General features: G+C 43.5%; 1 protein-coding gene across 3 annotated transcripts in view; it reads right to left on the bottom strand.

Moving 5' to 3' along the window:
• The window catches only part of LOC122414008 (heterogeneous nuclear ribonucleoprotein L), a 77244-nt gene that overhangs the window by 48653 nt on the left and 6770 nt on the right, over positions 1-21821 (bottom strand). For all 3 annotated transcript variants that reach the window (XR_006261680.1, XM_043424749.1, XM_043424750.1), the window contains exons 2-3: positions 16959-17002; positions 15627-15696 (exon numbers count right to left, since the gene is read on the bottom strand). Coding sequence is in view for 2 of the 3 variants with exons in the window: in XM_043424749.1 (XP_043280684.1) it covers positions 15627-15696; positions 16959-17002 (114 nt within the window). In the remaining variant the exon portion in view is untranslated. The remainder of the gene's footprint in view (positions 1-15626; positions 15697-16958; positions 17003-21821) is intronic.

Below are 21821 nucleotides of genomic sequence, written 5' to 3'. Positions count from 1 at the left end.
TTAGTTGACGATTTACGAAGCGTTATTCTCCAATTGAATTATCAACGAGATCGAGTTGTTTTCGTACGATTGAATATTAAAAAATTGCTTCGGGATTGATAGGAGCTCGACTGATGAGAGGAGAGTCAAAACGACTGAGTAAACACCTTCATTTTGAAGTCGAAGTTTCCACGTGCCAACAGCCACATCGTCGATGGTTCAAAGCTGAGAGCAGAGAGAAAAAATTCTGAAAATATTCGATCGTAGCGCGTTACGCAAGATGAGACTACAAAGGAGTGTCTTTTCCCGATTCCAGAGGGTCCTCCGGCGGTGTATGTTCTCGAAGGAAGCTTCGACATAGTTTGAAATCGATTCTGGATGGTTACTCGAGTGGAGGAGGAGCAGCAGGCACTGGTAGATCGCGCCAAAGGGAGAAAATAAGGATAAAAGGGTTGGGAGGAGGGAAAAGAGTGACGGGGGAGAGAAGGCAAGAGGACGAGAAAAAAATAGTGCATGGAAGCTCCGGTCCATAATCTTGAAGCGGCGATAGCGATAAGCCCAGGCAGAATCGTCCTGTGCCCTGGTGTACAGTGATACACACGGGTTAAGCCCATTTGTATATACAGTAAGCGAGTACACAAGATGTAACTCGACCCTGCACGTTAACCTCGTCGCGTATAGCCGTTTATATATCATCCCTTTTCCTCGCTTTCTCTCCCTCTTTTCCTCTCTCTCTCTCTCTCTCTCTTTCTCCGTCCGTCTCGTTATAAAAAGCCCTCCGGTGTACTTCGAGCATATCGAGTGTTCGCAAGCTCGTGTGTCCGTGTGTGTAAACACAAAGAGCCACTTTATATCCACTCTCGAACGGTAAACTCTCCGAAGGAAGCGAGAGAGAGAAAGTGGGGCAAAATAGCAACGGGAAGAAAGGAAGAAGCGAGAAGAGATAAAAAAAGGAGGCTTGCCTTTTTGCTTTCTGCAAGGAGAACAAAAAAATGCATAAAAAGCCTGTGAATATTGCGCCGATTCTCGTTCATACTTTTCTTCTCATTTTCCCGAATCTTTTCGCCCCGCGACAAGGAAAATGTATCGGCGCCTCTGATTTTCTATTTTTTTCTCTCCTCTTCTTCCCTCCGTCCAACTTTTCTTACGACGCTGAAGTTTGCAACGTTCGAGTCCAACGAAATGAAGGAAAAAAACCATTTGCAATTCGACTATTTTTTATTTCACGAAGTTCAACGAAAGCGAAGATTTACTCGAATTATTACAGTACGTCCGAGGCTGATACGAAATTAAAGTCCTTCAGGGAAGAGCATCTTTGTAGCCACGGCATTATATCGCTCCTCGAAGATACTTCGGATGCTCCATGTCCTGGATACTTTGCAACGAGATATAAACTCCGAGGATTTACAATGATTTACAGGCAAATGCGCGGGGATGCAGGGGCGCAAGTTTTACGAGACTCCAGAATTCGATCAGACGAAACACGCCCTTTTATTTCGTAGCTATCATAAAAATATATATGCGCAATCCACACTAAGCCTTTAGGTACAAGCTTGTTTATATTCGTATCACGTCCACGTCACTCTTTCTCCTTTTCTATCTTACTCAATCCCGCTCGTACTTTATCCACCCTTTGTGCCTCAAAGTTCATCCGTTAAATTTCATATAACACGTACGTATTCCTCCGCATATACACATATTTCGTGAAAGGTTACGTGAGAAGATCGAGTGACCCGGCGCGCAGCACACTGTCCATCCTTGCCGACCGATTCGCTTATTTTTAACTCCGATAGCCACCCTCCTTTAATTTTCGTATTTGGCGAGCCGCCTCCGCAAGACGAGTAAATATGTCGAGTCTACTCGACGATTTTGCGACCCGAGATCGTCATCCCGATTAAGTGATGAGCCGAGTAAACGAAAAAATCGCTTTTCTCGATACTTTTATTTCGAAAAATCCATTTTTTACAAACCTCTGGCTTAATCTGCATCGTAATTTTCGTTTCTGGTTTGCTGTCACATAGTCATTGCGTGCATTTCCGTGAGTAATTAACATATTCGAATTGGAGAAAAAAATATTTTGAAAACGCAAGAATTTTTCTCAGATGCGATTGAGCAGAGGGAACTTTGCCATTGTTCTGATCGACGCATCGCGATGAATTTTTCATACCGCTCGAACGCTCGTGGGCACAGTTGAGTTCACTCTGTTTCGGAGGTTTGCACGCAGTAAGGGGAGACAATGAGTGACAAAGGGGGATGGAAATTTGGTGTACTTTTTATTTATTTTTCCTCGTGAAGAGACGGACGAAGAGGGTGATGAGGAGATCAATCATTTATGAACAAGATGGATTACAGACTGACATATTATCTGCGTAATATCGAGCATATTAAATTTGATAGGGTCGCGTGATCGTGGCCGTTTTATTCCTCAAGGGCCTTTTTATCACGAGGTTGTCAGCGACGGGCTTTTTACCGCGCGGACAGAGAAAGTGTGTGAGTGGGGAAAAAACTGGAGAGTGAGGAAGAATAAAAAGATAAAAAGAGGAGCTTAAGGATTAGAGAGTTATTTTCTGCTCCACGTCATTTGGCTTTTGATCCTCCCTTTCGCCAGCTCTTTCTTTCTCCCTCCATTCCTTTCTCTCGCTCCAAAGGAATTAGGTCTCTTCTGCTTCTCGTAAACTTGAGCATTAACTTTGAGAATGCGATAAGCCGGACCTGTTACGGTTGCGTTTTGCCAGTGTTGTGTGGATTTTGAATCTCCTCATTCTCGTCCTTTTCGTCCTATATAAAGTCCACCTCCACTTGTCACTGAACAACTCCTTTCTCCCTCTCGATCTCTCGCTTTTTCATAGGGCATAGCCAAGGGCGAAATTGCTCCCGAATGAGGTAATATACGTCGAGGAGCGAATAAGGGAGAACAACGGAGAGAACAAACAGTCGAGTACAGAACGGAATGCAACCAAAGGTTTTCGTAAATCCGGATTCAAACTTTATCTCTGTCCATCCTCCTCCTCCCCCTCCCCCCCCCCCCGTCTCTCGCCCTCTCTTTCTCTAGTATTTCCGGTCTAATCTCCGACAGTGCAGATTATGTATAGATGCACTAAACGTACGAGCACCAAGCCCAGTTCCATTGTCCATTGCACTGTCCATCCGGAGGATTAACGTCTATATCATACATGTGCATATATAAACGCATCTCCTTCTTATTTACGAGTATGTACATACATGGAGAAAGCGAGAGCAAGAGGGACTCGAGTACACGGAAACTTCGCAAGGGAAGTACATTTCGATGTACGATTCTGCAATCCGAGACCTTCAACATTCTTCACAAATAAAAATTTCCTGTTTTTGCCTTTTCGTTTCCTCCTGTTCCAGACTCGCTCACGAACGAACAGCCTACGCGACGTAGGATCTCAAGATTCATTGCTTTTTTGCTGTCTTTTTATTCATACCCGAATATTGAAGCTTTCGATTGAAATGGAACGATATTTTGTTTTATGGTGTAACATTCTCAACGCAAATCCAATCAACGAAAATAGGTCAGGCTCCTCTCGGGTTTTTGTAGCGATAACCCAGTGATCGAATGAATGTTGGTCCGTTTTGAACTATGGAACGACAATGAAAACATCGGAAATCGAAACATCGGTGCGGAGCACGAGACTTCGATATCACTTTTCACGCTGCGATCATACCGGATTAGTTACTAACCACGCTGCACGTTTCCGATCTCTACACGGAGAAAACGGGGCCGAAAATTCTGTAGGAATGAACTAGGAATACAAAGCTGAAGTTTGCAACGTTGGAGTCCAACGAAATTCACTTTTTATTTCACGAATCATTATAGTGTAGAATGAAAAACTACGAATTCCAAATTAAGCAGCTAACAGAATTGAAAAATTACTGGAACTGTTGAAGAGTTTTTTCACATCATTTCGATCGACCTCAACGTTGCAAACTTCAGTGTCATCTGGGAATACAGTGTCTCATATATATACGCACTGGATTGCAGCATCAATTGGAAGAGCGCAGTAATAAGAATTGTTCTATTCACCATAGTAAAAAGACCAATATACCCATACCTTTTATTCAAAAGACTCGACTCACTCTTTTTCTCTATAAGCACAGTAAAAAATCTTTTCAGTCACTTCAAATGTTTATATTGTTAAGTATGCTCGGGCAATCCAGAAAAAAGAACTATATGTATGGCAAAATGTCACACGCATTCGATGTCATTCGTGTATTTATCATAGAATTTACTATGTCGACAGTCAAAATTTGTGATTTACAACAAATTTCCACTTATCATTAAACAGGGTGGATCACGAAATCAAAATAATCAGAATTTCATGAAATTTGGTGCATAACATTCTTCGGCATCAAGTATAAAAATACAATTTTTTCAAATTTCTTTACCACATGGTTATCGAACAATTGAGCGTTAAATCGAACTTCTTATGCACGAGATGTATAACTGTATATGTGTAAACTCTATGCTTATACACGTGAACTTTAGTGTTCAATTACTCGAGAGCTGTATGTGGTAGAAAAGTCTAAAACACTTTATATTGTCTTATATATTTTTAAAGAATACATTTATCAAATTTTATTAAATTCTTATCATTTTGAAATTCTTAATATTTTTAACATGGCAACATTGTATCGTCGCGATTCACCCTCCTGAAGTGCTAGTCTGACACGATGAATGACACTCGAAAATAACAAAACGAAATATAGTTCTCACGCGGGCATCATTTTTCGCTGTGCACATGCATAAACCTGTTTAGAATCGAAGAGACGAAGAATTGGAGAATTCAAAAAATACTGTGCTGTTTGTAATCGCGGTGGCCAATTACATTGAAAATTCTTGAAAAATAATATATTCCTCGGACTATACAAGGCGAATCCGTTTTCTCCGTATGTACGGCGATGAGCGCTACGTAACGGTGATCGCGGAGTAATGAAAAATTTCGAAAACGAGACGATCGTTTTCGATGCGATAGAAGGTCGATCAAAAGGCTGCGAACTTTGCACCACGGAGTAATTGCAAAATGTGATTGAGAGAACGAGTCTCATTACATAATAAATCACACCGTGTATTGAGGGAAAGGGAATTCGAGTGTTAATTTCAATCCCGTAATCGCGGTTTCGTTATCGATGAATTTCATTTTTCTATTCGATTTCTCAACTTCTTATCTCACACGAGAGCCGTGTATCTTATCTGCGTTCCCGTGACAAGTTTTTTCATACGTGGGTCGAGTTTATTATGCATCAACACGTATCCAAAATCCATGAAGCTCTCATTCATTTTCAAAAGCCTTGGCGCTACCCTATCGTAAGATTTGTGTTCATAGAATCGTGCCTTCGACATCCAATACATACGTGCGTGCACATACTCTGTACATACACAATAGATGTACACAATCCTGTCGTCCTCTAATCCTAAAATACTCGTGTACGAGAGCCTTGCATACAGCATCGAATTCTCTGTGTGCCGTATACATCGTACGTAAAATCGTACATGCGAATACTGTAGCACGCCTCGCAAGGGAAACTTTTTAAAACTGTTGCTCCCATAGAAAAGAGCATTTATTTGGCTCTCACTCGGTGTTGGTTGACGTCAATGTGGGAAATTTAGTGGTATAGTCGGAACTGAAAATAAATGTTCGTTTCTTGATCTTTTCTTCGACTGTGGACTAATTTGAAGTTTATTTCGAGCGCTGATTCGACTCTGGCGATCGAATTTGAATTAACGACGAACGATTTTTATAAGTGGAAAGTATATTTTTGAATTCTCGTTATCGAAGATTCTGAGATTTTCGAATTTTCAGCGTCGTTAAAATGATGAATTTTTATTGAGGATAAAATTATGAGGTTTTCTACTGTACGATTGGCACGTCCATCGAGAGCAAGGGATTAGGTCCGGAACTGTCGATATTGCCCGGCACCGAACGCTTTGCTTCAGAGGGAGAGAGCGAGAGAGTGAGAGGAGCCCGAAGCACCGAGCGATCAAATGCGTTCGGTCTGATCCCGCTGGCAAATATCGATCGATTAATTTCTCGACAATCCCGCCCACGCGTTGCCCTCCGCGTCGGGCGCCCTTTCGTCATTATCGTGAATTCTCAATGCGCACTGGCGAGCGAACAGCGATAAATTCATCGAGGAAAGTGTCCTAAATATCAATTGACCAGAAATTTAAAAACACGCAAATCGAGATCGCGCGCGCGCGCGATTCGCCATTTTCCGCCGATTGCTATTCATTTGAGGTGTTTTTGACCCACAAAATTCCCGTTTATCGAGTTACCTCGAGGAAAATAAGCGCGATCGATGCACAATCGCATCAGTGCACTTTTATAATTAAATTGGCCTATTTCTATTAAAAATACGGAAAAACGAATCGACTCGCAATCAGAAAAAAAACGGTCAATTGAAAAGGAGAAAACCCAGTTGCGACTGGCCCTGAGAACGGTTTGAAAAAAGCGAAAATTCGATGTTACGAGTCTCGAAATAATATGACGAAATAAACTTTTACGCAGCCAATTTCGTGACGAAATTCAACGCTTTTATTTTTATTCGACCCGTAAATAATGCACGTTTTTTTATGCATCATCGTTCAGTCTACGCGTTGACAAAACACACACAAACACAGAACGCGATACGAGCTAAACAATCAAACCAAAGAGTCATTCAGAATCAGACCGAAAAGCTTCGGGTTACGCGAATCGAGTTTTCCCTCGGATTTTCCGATAGCATTGAAAATAAAAAAAAAAGGGGATGAATTCAGAGCTTTTTTCCTACACGGCCTGCAGCTTCTGGTCGGATTCGGTTTGAAATTCCTTTCAGAAACGGCTGTTCCACCAAATGCTCCATATACACAACTCATACATTTGTACAACGAATCGATGAGAACGCGTGTCTCGCACTAAACTTTATCATCTCGAGTTTCCAGCCCATTCATCGCACGTGGACTAATGTGTAGAATCGCACACTGTCGTTACAAATGAAGTTCCATAACAAGCGCAGGCAGGAATTACGAATAAAACTCTGTCCGCATTCACTTTTTAAGGGCTTATCGCGTATCATGCGATTGTAAACATTGCCATGAATTTGCGAGTATTTTCAGTGAAATTTATGTTCTTTCTCCTCCACGCTCCGAGCCCTGAGCTCTTCCCGCTTCTTACCGCACGCAGTTTCGTTCCGTGAACAAAGCGTTTCATCGAAAATCGAAGAATCGATGAGCGTGTTACGTATAGAAAATACGATAGACGTCATAATAAAAGTTGAATATTATTTCGTACGAGACGAGGGCCGTGAAAAATTTAGCATCTGGAAGGAAATGTCGGCGGGAGGAGAACGAGTGATAAAAGTGAGAGAAAGAGAGAATCGCTTGAATAGAGTTCAGATACAGTGTATGAGAATGAAGTTTCGCCGGTGCAATTTCGCGTAAAGGAATCGTGGCGAATCGTGGCGTGTCGGGAGAATGAAAAAGACAAAAAATGGAGGAAAAAACGGTGCCTGGAGGATCTTTGAAACAAGAAGCTCGTGAAACTTTGCTGAGCTTATAAATTTTCCTCCTTCTTTTTATCTTCCACTCCTTACGACAAAAAAAGGCGAAAAAATAACGTCGTCGTAAATAAAATCTCAGTGCTTTTCGCCTCTAAAGGCTTCCACGTCAGGATTCAAGGATTTCGTTTCAAAATTCTTCGATTTGGACTTTTCGGGGCTTTGAAAAATCAAAAATACCATATTTTTCTACGACGCTGAAGTTTGCCAAAAATTGGTCGATTACAAATGTTTCTTTCCTTCATTTCGTTGGGCTCGAACGTTGCAAACCAGTTTTTTTTCTTGTTCACGCACGTTCTTTGTACATTTTTTTTGCTTTTCACCGACTCCTCGGCATCGTTCGAACGAAACAATACGACTTTCCGCAGCCCTCTTCGCTCTCTCTCTCTCTCTCTCTCTTGCTCTCTCCATCTCCGCGTTCCCCTCGCCGGTTCTCTCGCTTCGAGAATCCAAAGAACGCGATCCACGGAAACGAGGCGCAGCGAAGAACTTTCTCGTCGTCTTTGATATAGAAGATCTTCTGGACGAGTTTGTCATAACACAAATGTCCAATATATTTCAAACGATTAATGCATCACTGCTGCGAAGCAGCTCGACTCGTTTGTACTCTGTGTGGTCCAAAACATACGCACACCGAAGAGACGAAAGCACACAGAGCCACCACGAACGCCCAGCAGCGCGGTGAAAGAGAATTGAGATATATACAGGCTTTTGACTGAGAATTTAACCTGAAACAATTTATATATAGCGATCTAATTTCCATCGCCAAGGACTGGCGAGGAATTTGCATAGGAAATGTGCCAAGTGCGATGGAAAATGAAAGAAAAAATAAGGAAAGAGTGAAAAATAAACTAGAATAATTCTAAAGTAAAATATTTGTCTTTGTGCCCGAAAATCTGCGCCTCGGAGTCTCCTTGTCATCTCGAATAATAATTGAATGAGAAAATCCGTTCTCCGATAGCTCCTTCTCGATTTCTGGAGCGGACACTTTGGAAGACTGAGAAAAAAGCGATTAATTCCGCAGAGGCGTGCCTCGATTAGTTTCGGGCATGCTAATCGCTTCTTCGCTTTTACGTCAGTCTCTTCATATAGGGAAAAGTTTGAAAGATTGCTGATCAAGTGGTCGAGGCTCGACGAGGATCGACAGCGCGCGAGGGCGGATCGAAAACGAAGTGTCGGAGCGTAAAAACGGTGCTTCATTCTTTTTATGGACAGTCTTGTTTTTTCATGGGCCTGGGTAAAGATGTGAACCGCGTGAGAAAAATTTTAGGACGAGGAGAGGAGGAACGGTGATGAAAGAAAAAATGCAGTTACGGTGGCTGAGGAGCGATAAAAAAAGAGTCAACTTGATGGAACCATTTTTCTTCCTCATCTTCGCGATATTCTTTCTCGGAGCTCGTCGCACTGGCGGTATCAGCAGCTCTCGAGCATTTTGCATTAGCCATTTTCCTGCACACAGTGCCCCCCCGGAGTACGATGCTTTGTTGCTCTTCTCCGCATACATTTTTTCATCTCTGTTCGAGGAAAAAAGGGCCAGGAGGATCATTTTTCTGCGACATTTCGTAACGCGCGCGATAGTGGAAACGCGCGTCGGAGTTTCCGTTCACGAAGCTCACCGCTCAACTTCTGCAGTTGAGCGAAAAAAAACTCACTGCATTTCAAAAGCGCGCTGTACAAAATGAAAAACGACGAAAAGTTTCATTCGTTTTGGTCCTGCATGGCTTCACTAATACACGCTTCCGGAGCGAGGCAAAAGATCGTGGAACTTTAAAAAGGCTGACCGAACGCGGAGTAGTTCTCTGACGGGAAACCCAATTCGATACTCTCACTCCCTTTTTCATCATTCCTTGCTTTTTTTCTCTCCCCTTTTTTGTTTAATTCCGACCCTATAGGACACACGGCCATCGGGCGCGTTACCGACCTCGTTCTCGCTCGGCGACTATTCCGCCCGGAACTGAATGAGAGCCGTTCGAGGATGCGACGAGAGTGGACGCGGTTTCCTGACGAAAAAGAGACAAAATCGAAAGAGAGGCGAGAGCACACGGGGGTGAAAAATAAGTTGAAAGTGGCCAGGGAATCACGAAGAGAGAGCAGACGAGCTTGCAGCTCGTTTCGAAATCGTATAAACGCATCGATCGATTGCTCGACGTCGGAGCTATTTTTTCGTCAACAAAGACGAATAAAGTGACTTTATTTATTTATTTATTGGCCTCTCCAGCCATTTTATTTACTCTCCTTCACCGCTCGCACCATCCCCCTCCAAGACTTTTCAACACTGCATAAATCAAACGGTCTCTAAATCGAATAATTCATTCCGTAAATCCCCTTAAAAGCTCGTTAAAGGCCAAGCCATATAAATTCATCCATTTTGCACATTTTCGATGTTTTTTCTATCTTACTTTCCCATTAGAAATGCTCGTACGATTCACCGGCTTTTGTGGTCTGCAATTTTATGTACTCTGTAGTTACACGCTCGTATATACAAACATACGGAGTGATCGGTGGGCCAGCAACAGTTGTATTATTTGCTCCGCTTCGCTGACGTTTATCGGCCAGCGACACGAGCTTCTCGCCGAGTTACGATATATCGATATCTACACTCGCGTTAGGACAGACACAGCTATACAACGCATTTAGATGCGAGGGAATAATAAAAGTGCTCGTAAGAGTATTCAGAGTTGGAAAAATCTCAGCTGTGTGGCGCAGCCGATCTTCGGAGTCGAGCAGCCTCGAGGGAGGCCAATACTCGGATGGGTGACACACACCTCCCAGCCGCACGTCGACTGACTCTCTGCCAGCGGAGGAGCAAATTTCAGCAGGTTTATCGTCCAAATTTCTCGCACATTTTGCTAAATCATTTTCTTGTCTCAGTCTTCGTACGAAAGAGGTGAAAAAAAATCTCGATCACGCCTCGATTATGGAGTAATTGCGATTGCGGGAAAATAAAATGGTTGACGCGTTGAGCTCCTGATTTGCGGTGATCCGCGGTGATTGCGCCCGCTTCTTCCGAGCACTCGCGCCGTTCTGACTAAACCGTGACCCCGTGGCTGCTTATCACGAAGAGTGACGCCGCGCGCACCCACGGCTGCCGAAGTTGGGGAGAGGGAAAAGTGGGACCGCGGTGCGAGCGCTTCGTGATAACGCGACAACGGTGGAGGGTCTCATCGAGGCGAACGGCGACGGCACAATAATGTTCAATGAGAAGTACTAAACAACTTTCAACGTGAAATAATAATTGACACAAGTTGGGCTAAATCCAGAATTTATTCGGATCGGCTATCGACGCAGGAGTAAAACACGAATAATTGGGTAATTGTATTTCCTCGTTCGAATACAAATGAAATTAAATTTTGTATATTTATTTTCATTTATTATTATTATATTTTATTAAATTAAAAAAAAACGATAAATTAAAAGGGAATTAATAAATCGAAATAATCAAATAAAAATTTATTGTTTTTCGAGAATATGAAAACTTCTAAAACGCTGAGTAATGAGTGAAAATTTCTGAATCCACGATCGCTGCCTTTCGCGCGAGGTTAAAGAGGATGAAAATTTTCGTACACGGAACGAAGCACCGATCTATTTACGAAGCTGTCCCTTGCAGGTTTGTACGGAGAAAGGATTAATGAATTAAACTAATTTTCCGGTTGGAACAAACTCAGCCTGCTGGCGTACGCAGGCCGAGCGCAAAGTTCGTAACAAAGAGTTCGCTCGAACAACGAAGGGGTGGAAACGAGTTTGGAGATGAATCTCGAGAGCGCGAGGGAGGAGGAATAAGTGGCTGGAGATCTTTGGACACCCGGTATGGAGCGAGAGGCGATGAGCAAGAAAAGGTGAACGAAACGTCGCGACCCGGTAGAGGCTACGAGAGAAGAACGTGTTCCTCTTCTTTTGTCCGCCTATCTGCTCTTTCTTTTCTTTCTCTTATACTTTCTCGCAAAAGTCGTGACTCGATTCGTCCACCACAAGAACGATTCAAGACTCTCTCTCGCGCGCGCGCGCGCGCGCTCGGCTCTCTCTCCTCCTTTTAGTTTCAACTTTTTTCTCTTTCTATCCTCCTCGACGCGAGCGGAAAGTACCTCATCCGCGTTTTCTTCTCGGCGCACCGAGTCTGCCTGCGCCTGTAGCTGCGGCCGTGCAGCAGAAATCGCTCGTGAAAGAGCACGAGCCCTTTTCCACGCGGGGCTCGAATAAATCAGAGGAACGGTAAGTGTGCACGCCGATCGAGCGCGCAGAAACATTCGAGATCAAACTTCGCTATCCGCACTCCCGCGAGTATTCGTATATATTCACAGATCAAATGTTCATTCAAAGGTTAATAATTGAATAATAAATGTAAATATTTATGTGGATTCAAAGCGCTTGGAGCGAACTCGATTTCGAGAGGATTTTATTACAGAAATCATTTTAACGACGACAAGGCCAGTTTTTAAAATCAACGAAAAATCCCGAGCTACTTTTCCTCATTGCGGGCTGCGACGAGGATTCGTTTCGAATGAAATTAAGCAGCTTTTTACGACACTCGAATTTGCGATACCAACGAAAAGGTTCGAGTCCGACGGCATCGTTTTTGGCGACGACGTGAAACAAGCCTCGATGAAGAATTCGTTTCAAGTTTTTTCGAAAGGTTTGCACAAATTTTGAATCTGCCGTGACGAGGCACTTTTCTGCCAGTTTTTTCACTCGAAAATAAAAAATTTGTGGCAATAACTTTTGAATTCTCCCTCCTCGAATTCCCGAATTTGAGGATCGGGACAATTGTTCCGAATGAGAAAACGTAAATAAGATTTTACGATGGCGTTTAAAAATTGTGATAAAATTGCTCGAACGAGTCGAGTCGAAAGCGAAAGGAAAATGAGGCGTAATCGAGGCGGGAGAAACTTCGACATAAAAATCCATTTTTAATTCAACCTTCAAATCTTTTTCTGAGTCACGATCGACTCACGTTCTCGGTTATGAGAAAATAAGTTCAAAAGCTCATGCATTCGCGAATTCATACGCAAAACGGATACGATTTTCCATGAATAAGGCGCGTCCCGGTCAAAACGAAAAAAGTTGGAAAAACAGAAATGAGCTTGACTCATGAAATTTTCATGTTTGTCTCGAATTGAATCCGTGTCGGCGAGCACGCATGCGTTCGATCCCACTTGAAATGTGGGAACGAGCTCAATTAGCCTTCGAATTATAATTCACCGCGACGAGATTTTCATATTACAATCGGTTTCTCAATATTTATCAGGCATTGTTAATTCGGTGCTCTTTGAGAATTCCATTCGGTGATTTCGCGGAGCGGGAACGTTCGAGCGAATCGGATTTAAAATATTCTCGATCCTCTACGTTTCGGAGGAAAAAATAGCGCCGGGATAATGGAAAAGAGAGAAAGAAGGCTTGCCCGAGTTGGAGAGGAATCGTTTTTTCTTTGTCGAAGAGCAGCAGCACGCGAGGACATAAGAAACGAGAAAAATGAAAGGAAGAGAAAAACATAGTAACAAAATCACGTAACGAGGATTTCCACCCGAGAATTTTCAAGTTTTCACCGGGGAAATAGCGACAATGGAGCTTTTGCCTCTCCGGTTGTACAAACGGGAGCTAGTGCCAGTCGTTTCTCCCTCGCAGTCGTGTCACTTGAAAGAAAAAAGTAGTCTCAACACATATACGTTAGCACTCGGGCTTCTCGTGTCCGTACGAGTTTATGCGCGAGTTACGTGAGATTCGCGCGTAAGTTCAGCTCTCTCGAATTTTAATGCAAGAAACGTGAGGACGGTGGTAGAGTCTTTGGCATTTTAAAATCCATCGTTAATTATAGAATCAGGAAGTGCTCGAACGGAGCACACTTTTCACACACTCCGCTGGTACACTCGAGCGTACAACGCGAGCTCGTTCATTTCCGAGGAATTAATTTGATTGGAATGTGCAATTGGGAGCTCCAAAATAGAGAGAAAATGGATTTTCGTTCGTCGCTAAAGTGTCGACGGAATTTCGAACGCCGCTGCCTCCGCTCGGGAGTTTTTTCTCCCATTTCTCCAGTTGTACTTTTGCAGAAAAATCATAAAAGTTCTTACGACCTAGCGCGGTTACAGGACGGACGCACACATTTTTTTACGAGCTCTCACATTCGCGCGCAATAATTACCGGGAGCAAATGGACGACGCGAAAGTAACGATAATCCTGCCGGCCAGATCCGCAGCTCTGTGTCTACTTGAAGTATAAAAAAAAGAAAGAGAAAAATGGTTTCTTCCTGAAGCAGCAACACGCAGCCCGCTATACGAGCAGCGCACGTAAAAAGTATACGCGCGTTGAATTCGGAATCGCGGGGAATGGAAAATTTATCATGAATCCGGGCAACGAGAACCTTCGTCCCTCCAGCACCTACATCTATAGATCTGCCCTGTGTACAAAATCATCGATAATGCCGGCGCAACGACGAGGGGTCATGTTAAATTCATGCTCGGGAATCGAATAATCGGCCAAATCGAAGACACGAACGAGAAATCGTTGAGAAGTGTCCCCGCAGCGGGCGATACACCTGGGCACATTTCGTTGCTCGCGAAACTTTCGAAAATCCTTCAGCTGTGTCACGAAAGTAGAGGGAAGATGAAAAATCATGAAAACAATGACGATTCTCCGCGTCATGAGATTTCGAAGATTTAATCGGCTCCAAGGAGGATGGAAAATCACTGTAACGACATTTCACGTTCCAGGGATTTTTCTCATTGGACGAAAGAGCTTGACGAAGGCACGGCGAGGGGTGAGTTGCGGGCTGATCGGCCCCGCGTTTTCTCCCAATCGCACCGCCGACGAGGAAGTGTATAAAAGAGTTGAAAATAAAACCTCGGGCAAGCTAATTACGACGAATTTGAAAATACGATGTTCGTCGAATCCGCTGTATTCGGCGGGCCCGAAATTATTATGTAATAGGAAAAGGATTGAAAATGTGTCAGGGATTTTTGTGCGTCGGTGATTGACGAGGTGGAAGAGAACTCGTTCGAGTTGATTAATTGGTTAGTTTACGAGAGTGCGAGGGAGAAAGAAGGTGAAGTGGTTAGAGAAGAAGAAGAATAAGACGAGGGAACGAAGCTTCGGGTATGTCGCGAAGAATGAGGGGGCACAGGAACGGAGCAAGGGGAAAGAAGTCGAACAATCTTGCTCGACGAATATAGAGGCAAAGGGAGAAAAGAGAGAATGTTTGGAGGGAATTTTGTCGAAAGTCTCGGAGCACTTCGGTCAGAGTTGCGGGCTCGCGAAGACGTTCTCGCACATACGAGAGTGAAAAAGACGGACAGAACGCTATTCTCCGAGAGGATCGAGAGCTCGACTCTCTCCATCTATTATTGGAGCAAAACAGAAATAAAGTGGGCAGTTGGAAGACCGCAACGTCGGTACTGGTACGTACGCGCGAGAAAGATAGCGAGGGAGAGAGAGACAGAGAGAGAGAGAGAGAGAGGAGAGAGGAAAAAATAGATGAGGAAGAAAAAAGGGAGGCGAACGAAGAGAAAGCGTAATGAAGATAGAAATAGAGAAAACGAGGAAGAAGAAATGGGAGAAAAACAAGAGGGAAAGCAAAAAAGCGAAACAAATAAATGAAGAAACGAAGAAAGTGCGGAGGAGAGAGAATGGGGAGTAAAGGGAACGAGGTTAGCGAGGGAGAAAAGGGAGCGAAAAGAATTTATCCCTGGACCATATGCAAAAACGTTCTCATCCATTGCCCCCGGTTCTCCGGGTCGTGTCTTCGAGCCCCGTCTCAATTTTCCCCAAAACCATTTCGCTTCGTCCCCCGCGGACGCAAGCCGAACTTTAATTTGCTCCCGGCGGGGTGAAAAATCGAGCAGATTGAAAACCAGCGAACGGAGAGAAAACTCCGCAACTCTCCTCGACAACCGATGAAACGATTCGAACAAAGATATTGTTGAAAGCGTACAATAATATCCGCAGGAATGAATATATTTTTCGTCGTCCCCTCGGTCGATCGTCAGCGCAAAAAAACAGCTCAAACCGTGGCAAACATTCGACACCGTAAAATCAGTAATATCGTCCTTCGAATCGCGAGCATGAGAACAAAATTCAATAATAAAAATGTAAATACTCACCACAGTGATTGGGTAGACCGGATTTATAATCGTGAACAAGAGCACGTGATTCGGCTTGTTATTGTCTTCCCTGTGAAATAAGTTGAAGAGTATTAGTGATGAAAAAGAGCATTGCGCGATTGGGATTTAGTTGAAAATGAAACGTTGTTCGAACGGTTAACCGCCTCCGAAATGGAAAAGTAAACCGGCGGCGGGGGCTCCGCGGCGTATCTCATATTGAAATTATAATGAAGGAAGGAATATCCACGGTTCACGTGAGAATAAGAGTGCGGGCGGTAGAGAAAGAGAGGAGAAAATGAGAGACAGCGGAGCGTGGAATTGGCTGCCGATAACGCGCCCGCTGCCTCTCGCTTCGAGACGGCAACGAAAACGTTTCCCGGGCATAAAATCGAGCTGAGATTAATTAAAACGGGCGCGCTACTCCCGCACTCGCCGAAGTGGAGTGCTCGATAAAAAGAGAGAGAGAAAAATGCCAAGAGATTCGATCATTTTTTCTCCTTTATCTGTGACAGTGGCTCCCCATTTTATACATTATTCGATGCTCCGATGGCGAACAAAAACACTTGCGCGCTATCGAATCTATGTTCATTTCATCTTCCGAACGTTTTTTCTAAGCAAAAAATTACTGAGTCTAATAATTTCGTTTGAAAATCAATCATTTTTAACAATGCAACTGCGAAATATTTGCTGAGAGACGAACACTTTTTTTCTCCTTCTCGCATCATTTATTTGTGGATAAAAAATAAAGGAGCGATATATACAAACGGGTAATTAAGTTAACGCGGAACGGACCTCGTCTACCTTCCATCGTCCGGCATCAGCCAAGTCTAATAATAAAAGGATTGAACCGGCTGTCTCTTTTGCGGCGACTTCGAAACAACAACGCACTGTGTCTTATATTAAAATTCGAGTGTCTTTTTGCCTCGTTGAATTTTATTTGAGAATAAACGTTTCGAAGTTTGTCGATTAAGGTATTTGCATCGTGAGAGATAATTCGAGGGGCTTCGGTGCGGTGATTAATTTGATCGTTGATTCAATATCCCCCGGCACCGGGGGGCGGGATCGATCGGAAAGTTAATGGTACGCGTCTTTCGAAATTCTGATCGTTAAATCGTTGCGGCGAAGTTGATTTTTCCACACGCTTCGAGATGCGTCGATAATCGTGAGCGATTGGCAATCGGGAGAAAGAACGAGATTAGGAGAGGCCGGGCAATGATTTTTTATGAAGCGATTTGGTGCGACGAATGTTTGTTCGGAGCGTGGCTCGCGCGCGCGGGCGGGCGGGCGGCCAGCACATCGATCGCGGCATGAAAAATTTATGGGAAAACGTACCTCTTGCGTCGGGGCTCCTCGCCGTAGCCGCTGTACTCGTGATTCTGAAAAAGTAAAATAACAAATCACGGTTTAGTGCGGGGTTAACTCGATCGGTTATCTCGGAAGGAAATAATGATTAATGTCGCGCATTCGTTAATTCGAAGGAGGAAAATCAAACGAGCAGTGGGAGAAGAGCACGGGGGAATAAAAAATAAATTGACAAATGAGGTCGTCCGAGCCCTGGCGAAAGTGGCTTTAAACGAATACAAAGGAGAAGAGTTTCGAGTCGCACTCAATGGAGTATTAAAAGGGGAAAAGCTCGTGTTTTTAATGTGAAAGGATTTGAATGAATGCGATGAGGTAAACTGTGTGAACGAGGCATCTATGAAAGAAACGTCGAATTTAAAAATGATAAAAAGAAAGGTTTATAAACAGCCATGAACCACCGCGCGCAAAACCTCGCGAGGTTTTTTATCCCCTAATAAAAAAAATACTTATTTTTATGCCGAAAGTCATCTCGCGAGCGAGAGTGCGCGGAGGGGACGCTTATCGATCGGTCCATCAGCCAGAGGCAGTTTTTCTCAGTTTCCGATCCTCCTCACAACCGAATGAAACTCATTGTCAGTTTAAATGTGGTAGCCTCGCGACAGGCTAGTTTTGCCACAGTTTCCCGGGGCCCTTGCCCAAATGCGCGATGCACTCGCGCATCACGAAAGAGTCTCTGAAGGCACTCTTGGGGGTTCTCACAAAAGTGTGACAGCTCGAACAGTGTGAGGTTTAAGTGACGGGCTCGTAAAAACGAAGGAAAAGAACATTTGTAATTCACCTATTTTTCATCGAGTATCGGTGCAGTATCGGTGAAAAACCACGAATCGCAAATTCGACAGGGAACGAAATTCGAGAAACGCTGGAATTATTGGAGGGTTTTTCGCATCATTTCGTTGGACTCGAAGCTTGCAAACTTCCGCGTCATCCCTTTTTCGCTACCCCAATTCGAGAGGATCCGGCGTGAAGAATTATTAAGAGTGAGGAAAAAAAATAGCTCGTTGAACTCAATCCCTCTTGTTGGACGAAAATTTGATGGATCTATTCAATTTATCGGACTGAATTACGACAATTTCTCGTGTACGAATCAACCGAATTACCGAACCAAAATCATCGCATTTGGACCCGAATTATTGACTAGCTCACGCGTACTTTTTACTTTTCTTTCAATAAATTTTTCTTTGAATTTATTTCTATCAAAAATACGTTTCACTCAAAAAGAATAAAAACTGAATTTTGAATGATTTTTGAGTGACACTCTCGATTTGAAGGACCTAAAAATATCCCCGATTTCCCAAAAAGTTCGATCACTTGTCCATCATCATCAGAGATCCTTTGAGAAGTGTTATTTTAATTTTTCGAAAATAATCATCCTCTCATCACAAAGTTTTTATTGCAAGAATTATCTTTCAAATTGCTTTTACATGCGTGATAATACAACTATGAAATGAAAAGTAGTACGTGCAGTTTAATTTCTTCAGATATAAAACAGCTGCCCGAGTTCCGGGGCATTGGAGCAGTGCACCACCGCCAGGCCGTTTACCAAACGCCGAGGCAAATCGTTGGCGTGGATTATACGCAATTATAAGCGTAACCGTGCGAGTTGGAAGGCGCGGAGGAACAAAGATCGAGATACCGAGCGGCGGAAAAAGCGTTGGAGGGGGGAAGGAGGAAAAATGCAGAAAAAGTGGAGGGAGAGAAAAGACCGCCTTCCCAGGTTGAATCTACGAATCTGATTTCCGAGCTTGGAGCACGAATAAAATGGCAAAATGCCAACCACGTGGTGTGGTGGCTTCAATGGACCGGACCATAGCACTATATAAACCCTCCACTTTTCGACTTGTAGCACACGCACGCATCCGCACAAACATTGCTCGTAAACGTTTCTCCTCATGAAAAATCAACGCAGTCACGAGTAAATGCTTTCTTCGACATTTTCTTGGAAACTCCTTGAAAGTCGGAGGGGAGAGAGCTTTTTTGTTCGAACGATCGGGAACGACGGAAAAGTGAAAAAAATCATCAATTTTTCATCGCAAACTAACAAACTTCGAATTACGCTTGAAAATTGAAGATTCCGAGCGATTGAGCGAAGCAGCCCGAGTTAAATTTGGGGAGGAATTCAGTCAACGAAGCCACCATTTTCACTCAAAATTAATCGCGGGAGTAACAGGAAGCGCCGAAAAATGTGAAATTACACGGCAAAACGAATGAAACTTGGAGGCGTATTTACGCGAATATGTAATGAGCCGGCGCAGGAGACAAAATAAAAAGATGAGGGCGCGCGGCCGGAGGAGGGGGGAGGAAAAAGGAGTAACGAACGGCGGGTCATGCACACTCTTGTATCCGCGGGAGATGCGAGTTGCAATTCGTTGGAGTTTGGCATACCGCCAAACACGCGCCGATAAAGAGATTAGGTGGGAGGGAGAGAGGGAGAACGAGGCGAAACAATGTTTACGTTTTATCGTCACCTGTAGACCGCGTAAGATGAGCTTTTAATATCTCAACGCTTTCTCTACCTTGCGGAGTCTTACGAGATTTCTCTCTTTCATGCGCTTTTTTCCGTGCCACAATAATAATTTGAACGCTCGACGAGCAATGTCAGTGTCGAAGAGATTCGTCACTTTCCGCACTTGCACAAATAAATTTCCGCAAGAACGTTCGCTCCGTCGAATTCGCTCGATTCGATTCTCCGCGCGAGCATGAAACTCCCCGCAAAAATTGCAGCGAATTTGAAAACCGCGAAATTCGCTCGAAAAGCCCAGCAACAGTTTTGACCCCCCAAAACTGTGCTCTCCAAACTTAATAATTTCTTTTCCTCTCAGGTACGATTCCACGTGCAATTACGATGCTTGCTGCATGGAAATTACAATATCAGCGGATGTACGAAACGACTTTGTGAATTATACGTACGAAAAGTTTATCGCGCACGATGAAGCCGGAGGCGTTATCAACCGAGAGCCAGTTCGAAACTTGGGAGTAGCCTTCTTTGCCCGCGCGCCCGAGCGAGTAGTAATTAATGTTAAGAAACGTTTCGCGGTGCTCGATACCACGACGAGAAGTCTTCGGAGAAAGGGGAAGCTTTTATAACAATCGTCTCGCCGCAGGGGAAAACGTTACGAGAAATTCGTGCGATAAACACCACGGCCTGCCCGCGCGATTTCGAGCTGCGAGCGATAATTGCTCGAATTATTTCGGATCAACTATTTCGACGTTAATTATATTAACGGAGGCAAACGAACCCAATTACTCGGTATTAACCGATGAGACTTGGAAAAATCAATATTTGCGAGCCGAAATTCGCTCGAAACGATCTCAAACAAATTGAAATATAAAAACGACTCGAAAAGCAAGATACTCGAACGCGAATAGACCAACAAAATTGGAGATTAAATGCGACTCGTTCGAGAGTGACCACAATAACGAATAATCTCGAGTTCAACCGCTCGCAAATGAATTTGGCACGAATATTTGGAGCAAAGATAAAAAAAGGAGTGATAAAGAAAAACGAGGATAAAACAAAGAGCTCTGTGGGCCCGAGGAATCAAAAATGGAAGAAAGCTGACTCGTTTGCCAGGGGAAATGTGGCGGGAGAAGAAAACTGCGGAGAGGCACACGGGCAGGGGGGAGGATGAGATTCATCTCGTCAAGAGTGTGCTTAAGCGTGCATAGGTAAAGATATTTCTGTCGGGATGACACATAGGCGAATCTCTTCGAGAAATTTTCTCGTTTTTAGCGGACTTCGAGGAGAAGAAACGCGAGCGAAAAATATGTGTGCGTATACTCGAACGCGCTGCGGTTTCTATTTATATTGAAAGGTGCATAAATACATAGGAGTGAGAACGGGAGTGTTGTAAATATATAATCATAATACATACGCGAATAAATTGTAAATGAAGAGCGCCGGCGGTTTGTCTACAGATTTGTGACATCGCGGCAATTTGCTTCTTTCAACTTTTCTTTGAATTACGCTCGAATAAAGCAAATGAAGGAATTAAAAAATGTAAATAATCGAGAACTCGAAGGCGCAAATCGTGCATGAATATTAAGAGAAATCGAGCGCGGCCGAGTGTGCGCTGTAGAATCGCGGACGAAGAGTCGCGGCCGCCGCGACCACGTGCGGGGCTTTTCATTATTATTTTTATCATTATTACGATAATTCGCTTCTTCATAAAGCCCCGAGACGTAACAAATTGCACGGACACACGCTCGCGCGCGCGCACACGTGCTTACGAATATGATACTATTTCACAAATATCCCAATTGTAGATTAGCCTCGCGTCACACCGCCGTTTTGTACGCGCTTTATAACAACCTGCTCTGCGTAAACACGTCACCAACAATTTCGATCTCGAATATTCATATTTCCCGCATGTAAGTACTCTGCGTCAGAGGAATTTCATTGCTCGAATTCATCAACTACCGTCGTGCGCGCTCCTCTGTCCTTGCTTCGTTTTTATCATTCTTTGGATGGGGATCAAATGTTGGAATGACTAAAATTTCGAAGAGCTATAATCTCGAGTTTATAAACTTCGAATGATAATATGGAGACAGATAGACAGAGACTATTAGAGAAGCAGCACGTTTGCATCGAAAATAGAATGTTTTCAATCGCCCATAGAACGATAACTAAAATATCGATCTTTCGAAAATTCGACTATCACTCTTTCGATTCATAAATTACTACGGTCAGTGATACTGTGAAAATTTACAATTTTGAAAATATAATAACGAAAGATCAAATATTACTGAGGTTGAAATACTGAAACACCAAAAAGTCGAACAGTCAAAATAGCGAAACGTTAGAAAGTCGATCGATCAAAATAAAGAAATGCAGTG

Source organism: Venturia canescens, chromosome 7, assembly GCF_019457755.1.
Source record: "Venturia canescens isolate UGA chromosome 7, ASM1945775v1, whole genome shotgun sequence".
NCBI classification, from domain to species: domain Eukaryota; kingdom Metazoa; phylum Arthropoda; class Insecta; order Hymenoptera; family Ichneumonidae; genus Venturia; species Venturia canescens.
This window is presented reverse-complemented; position numbering and strand designations above follow the sequence as displayed.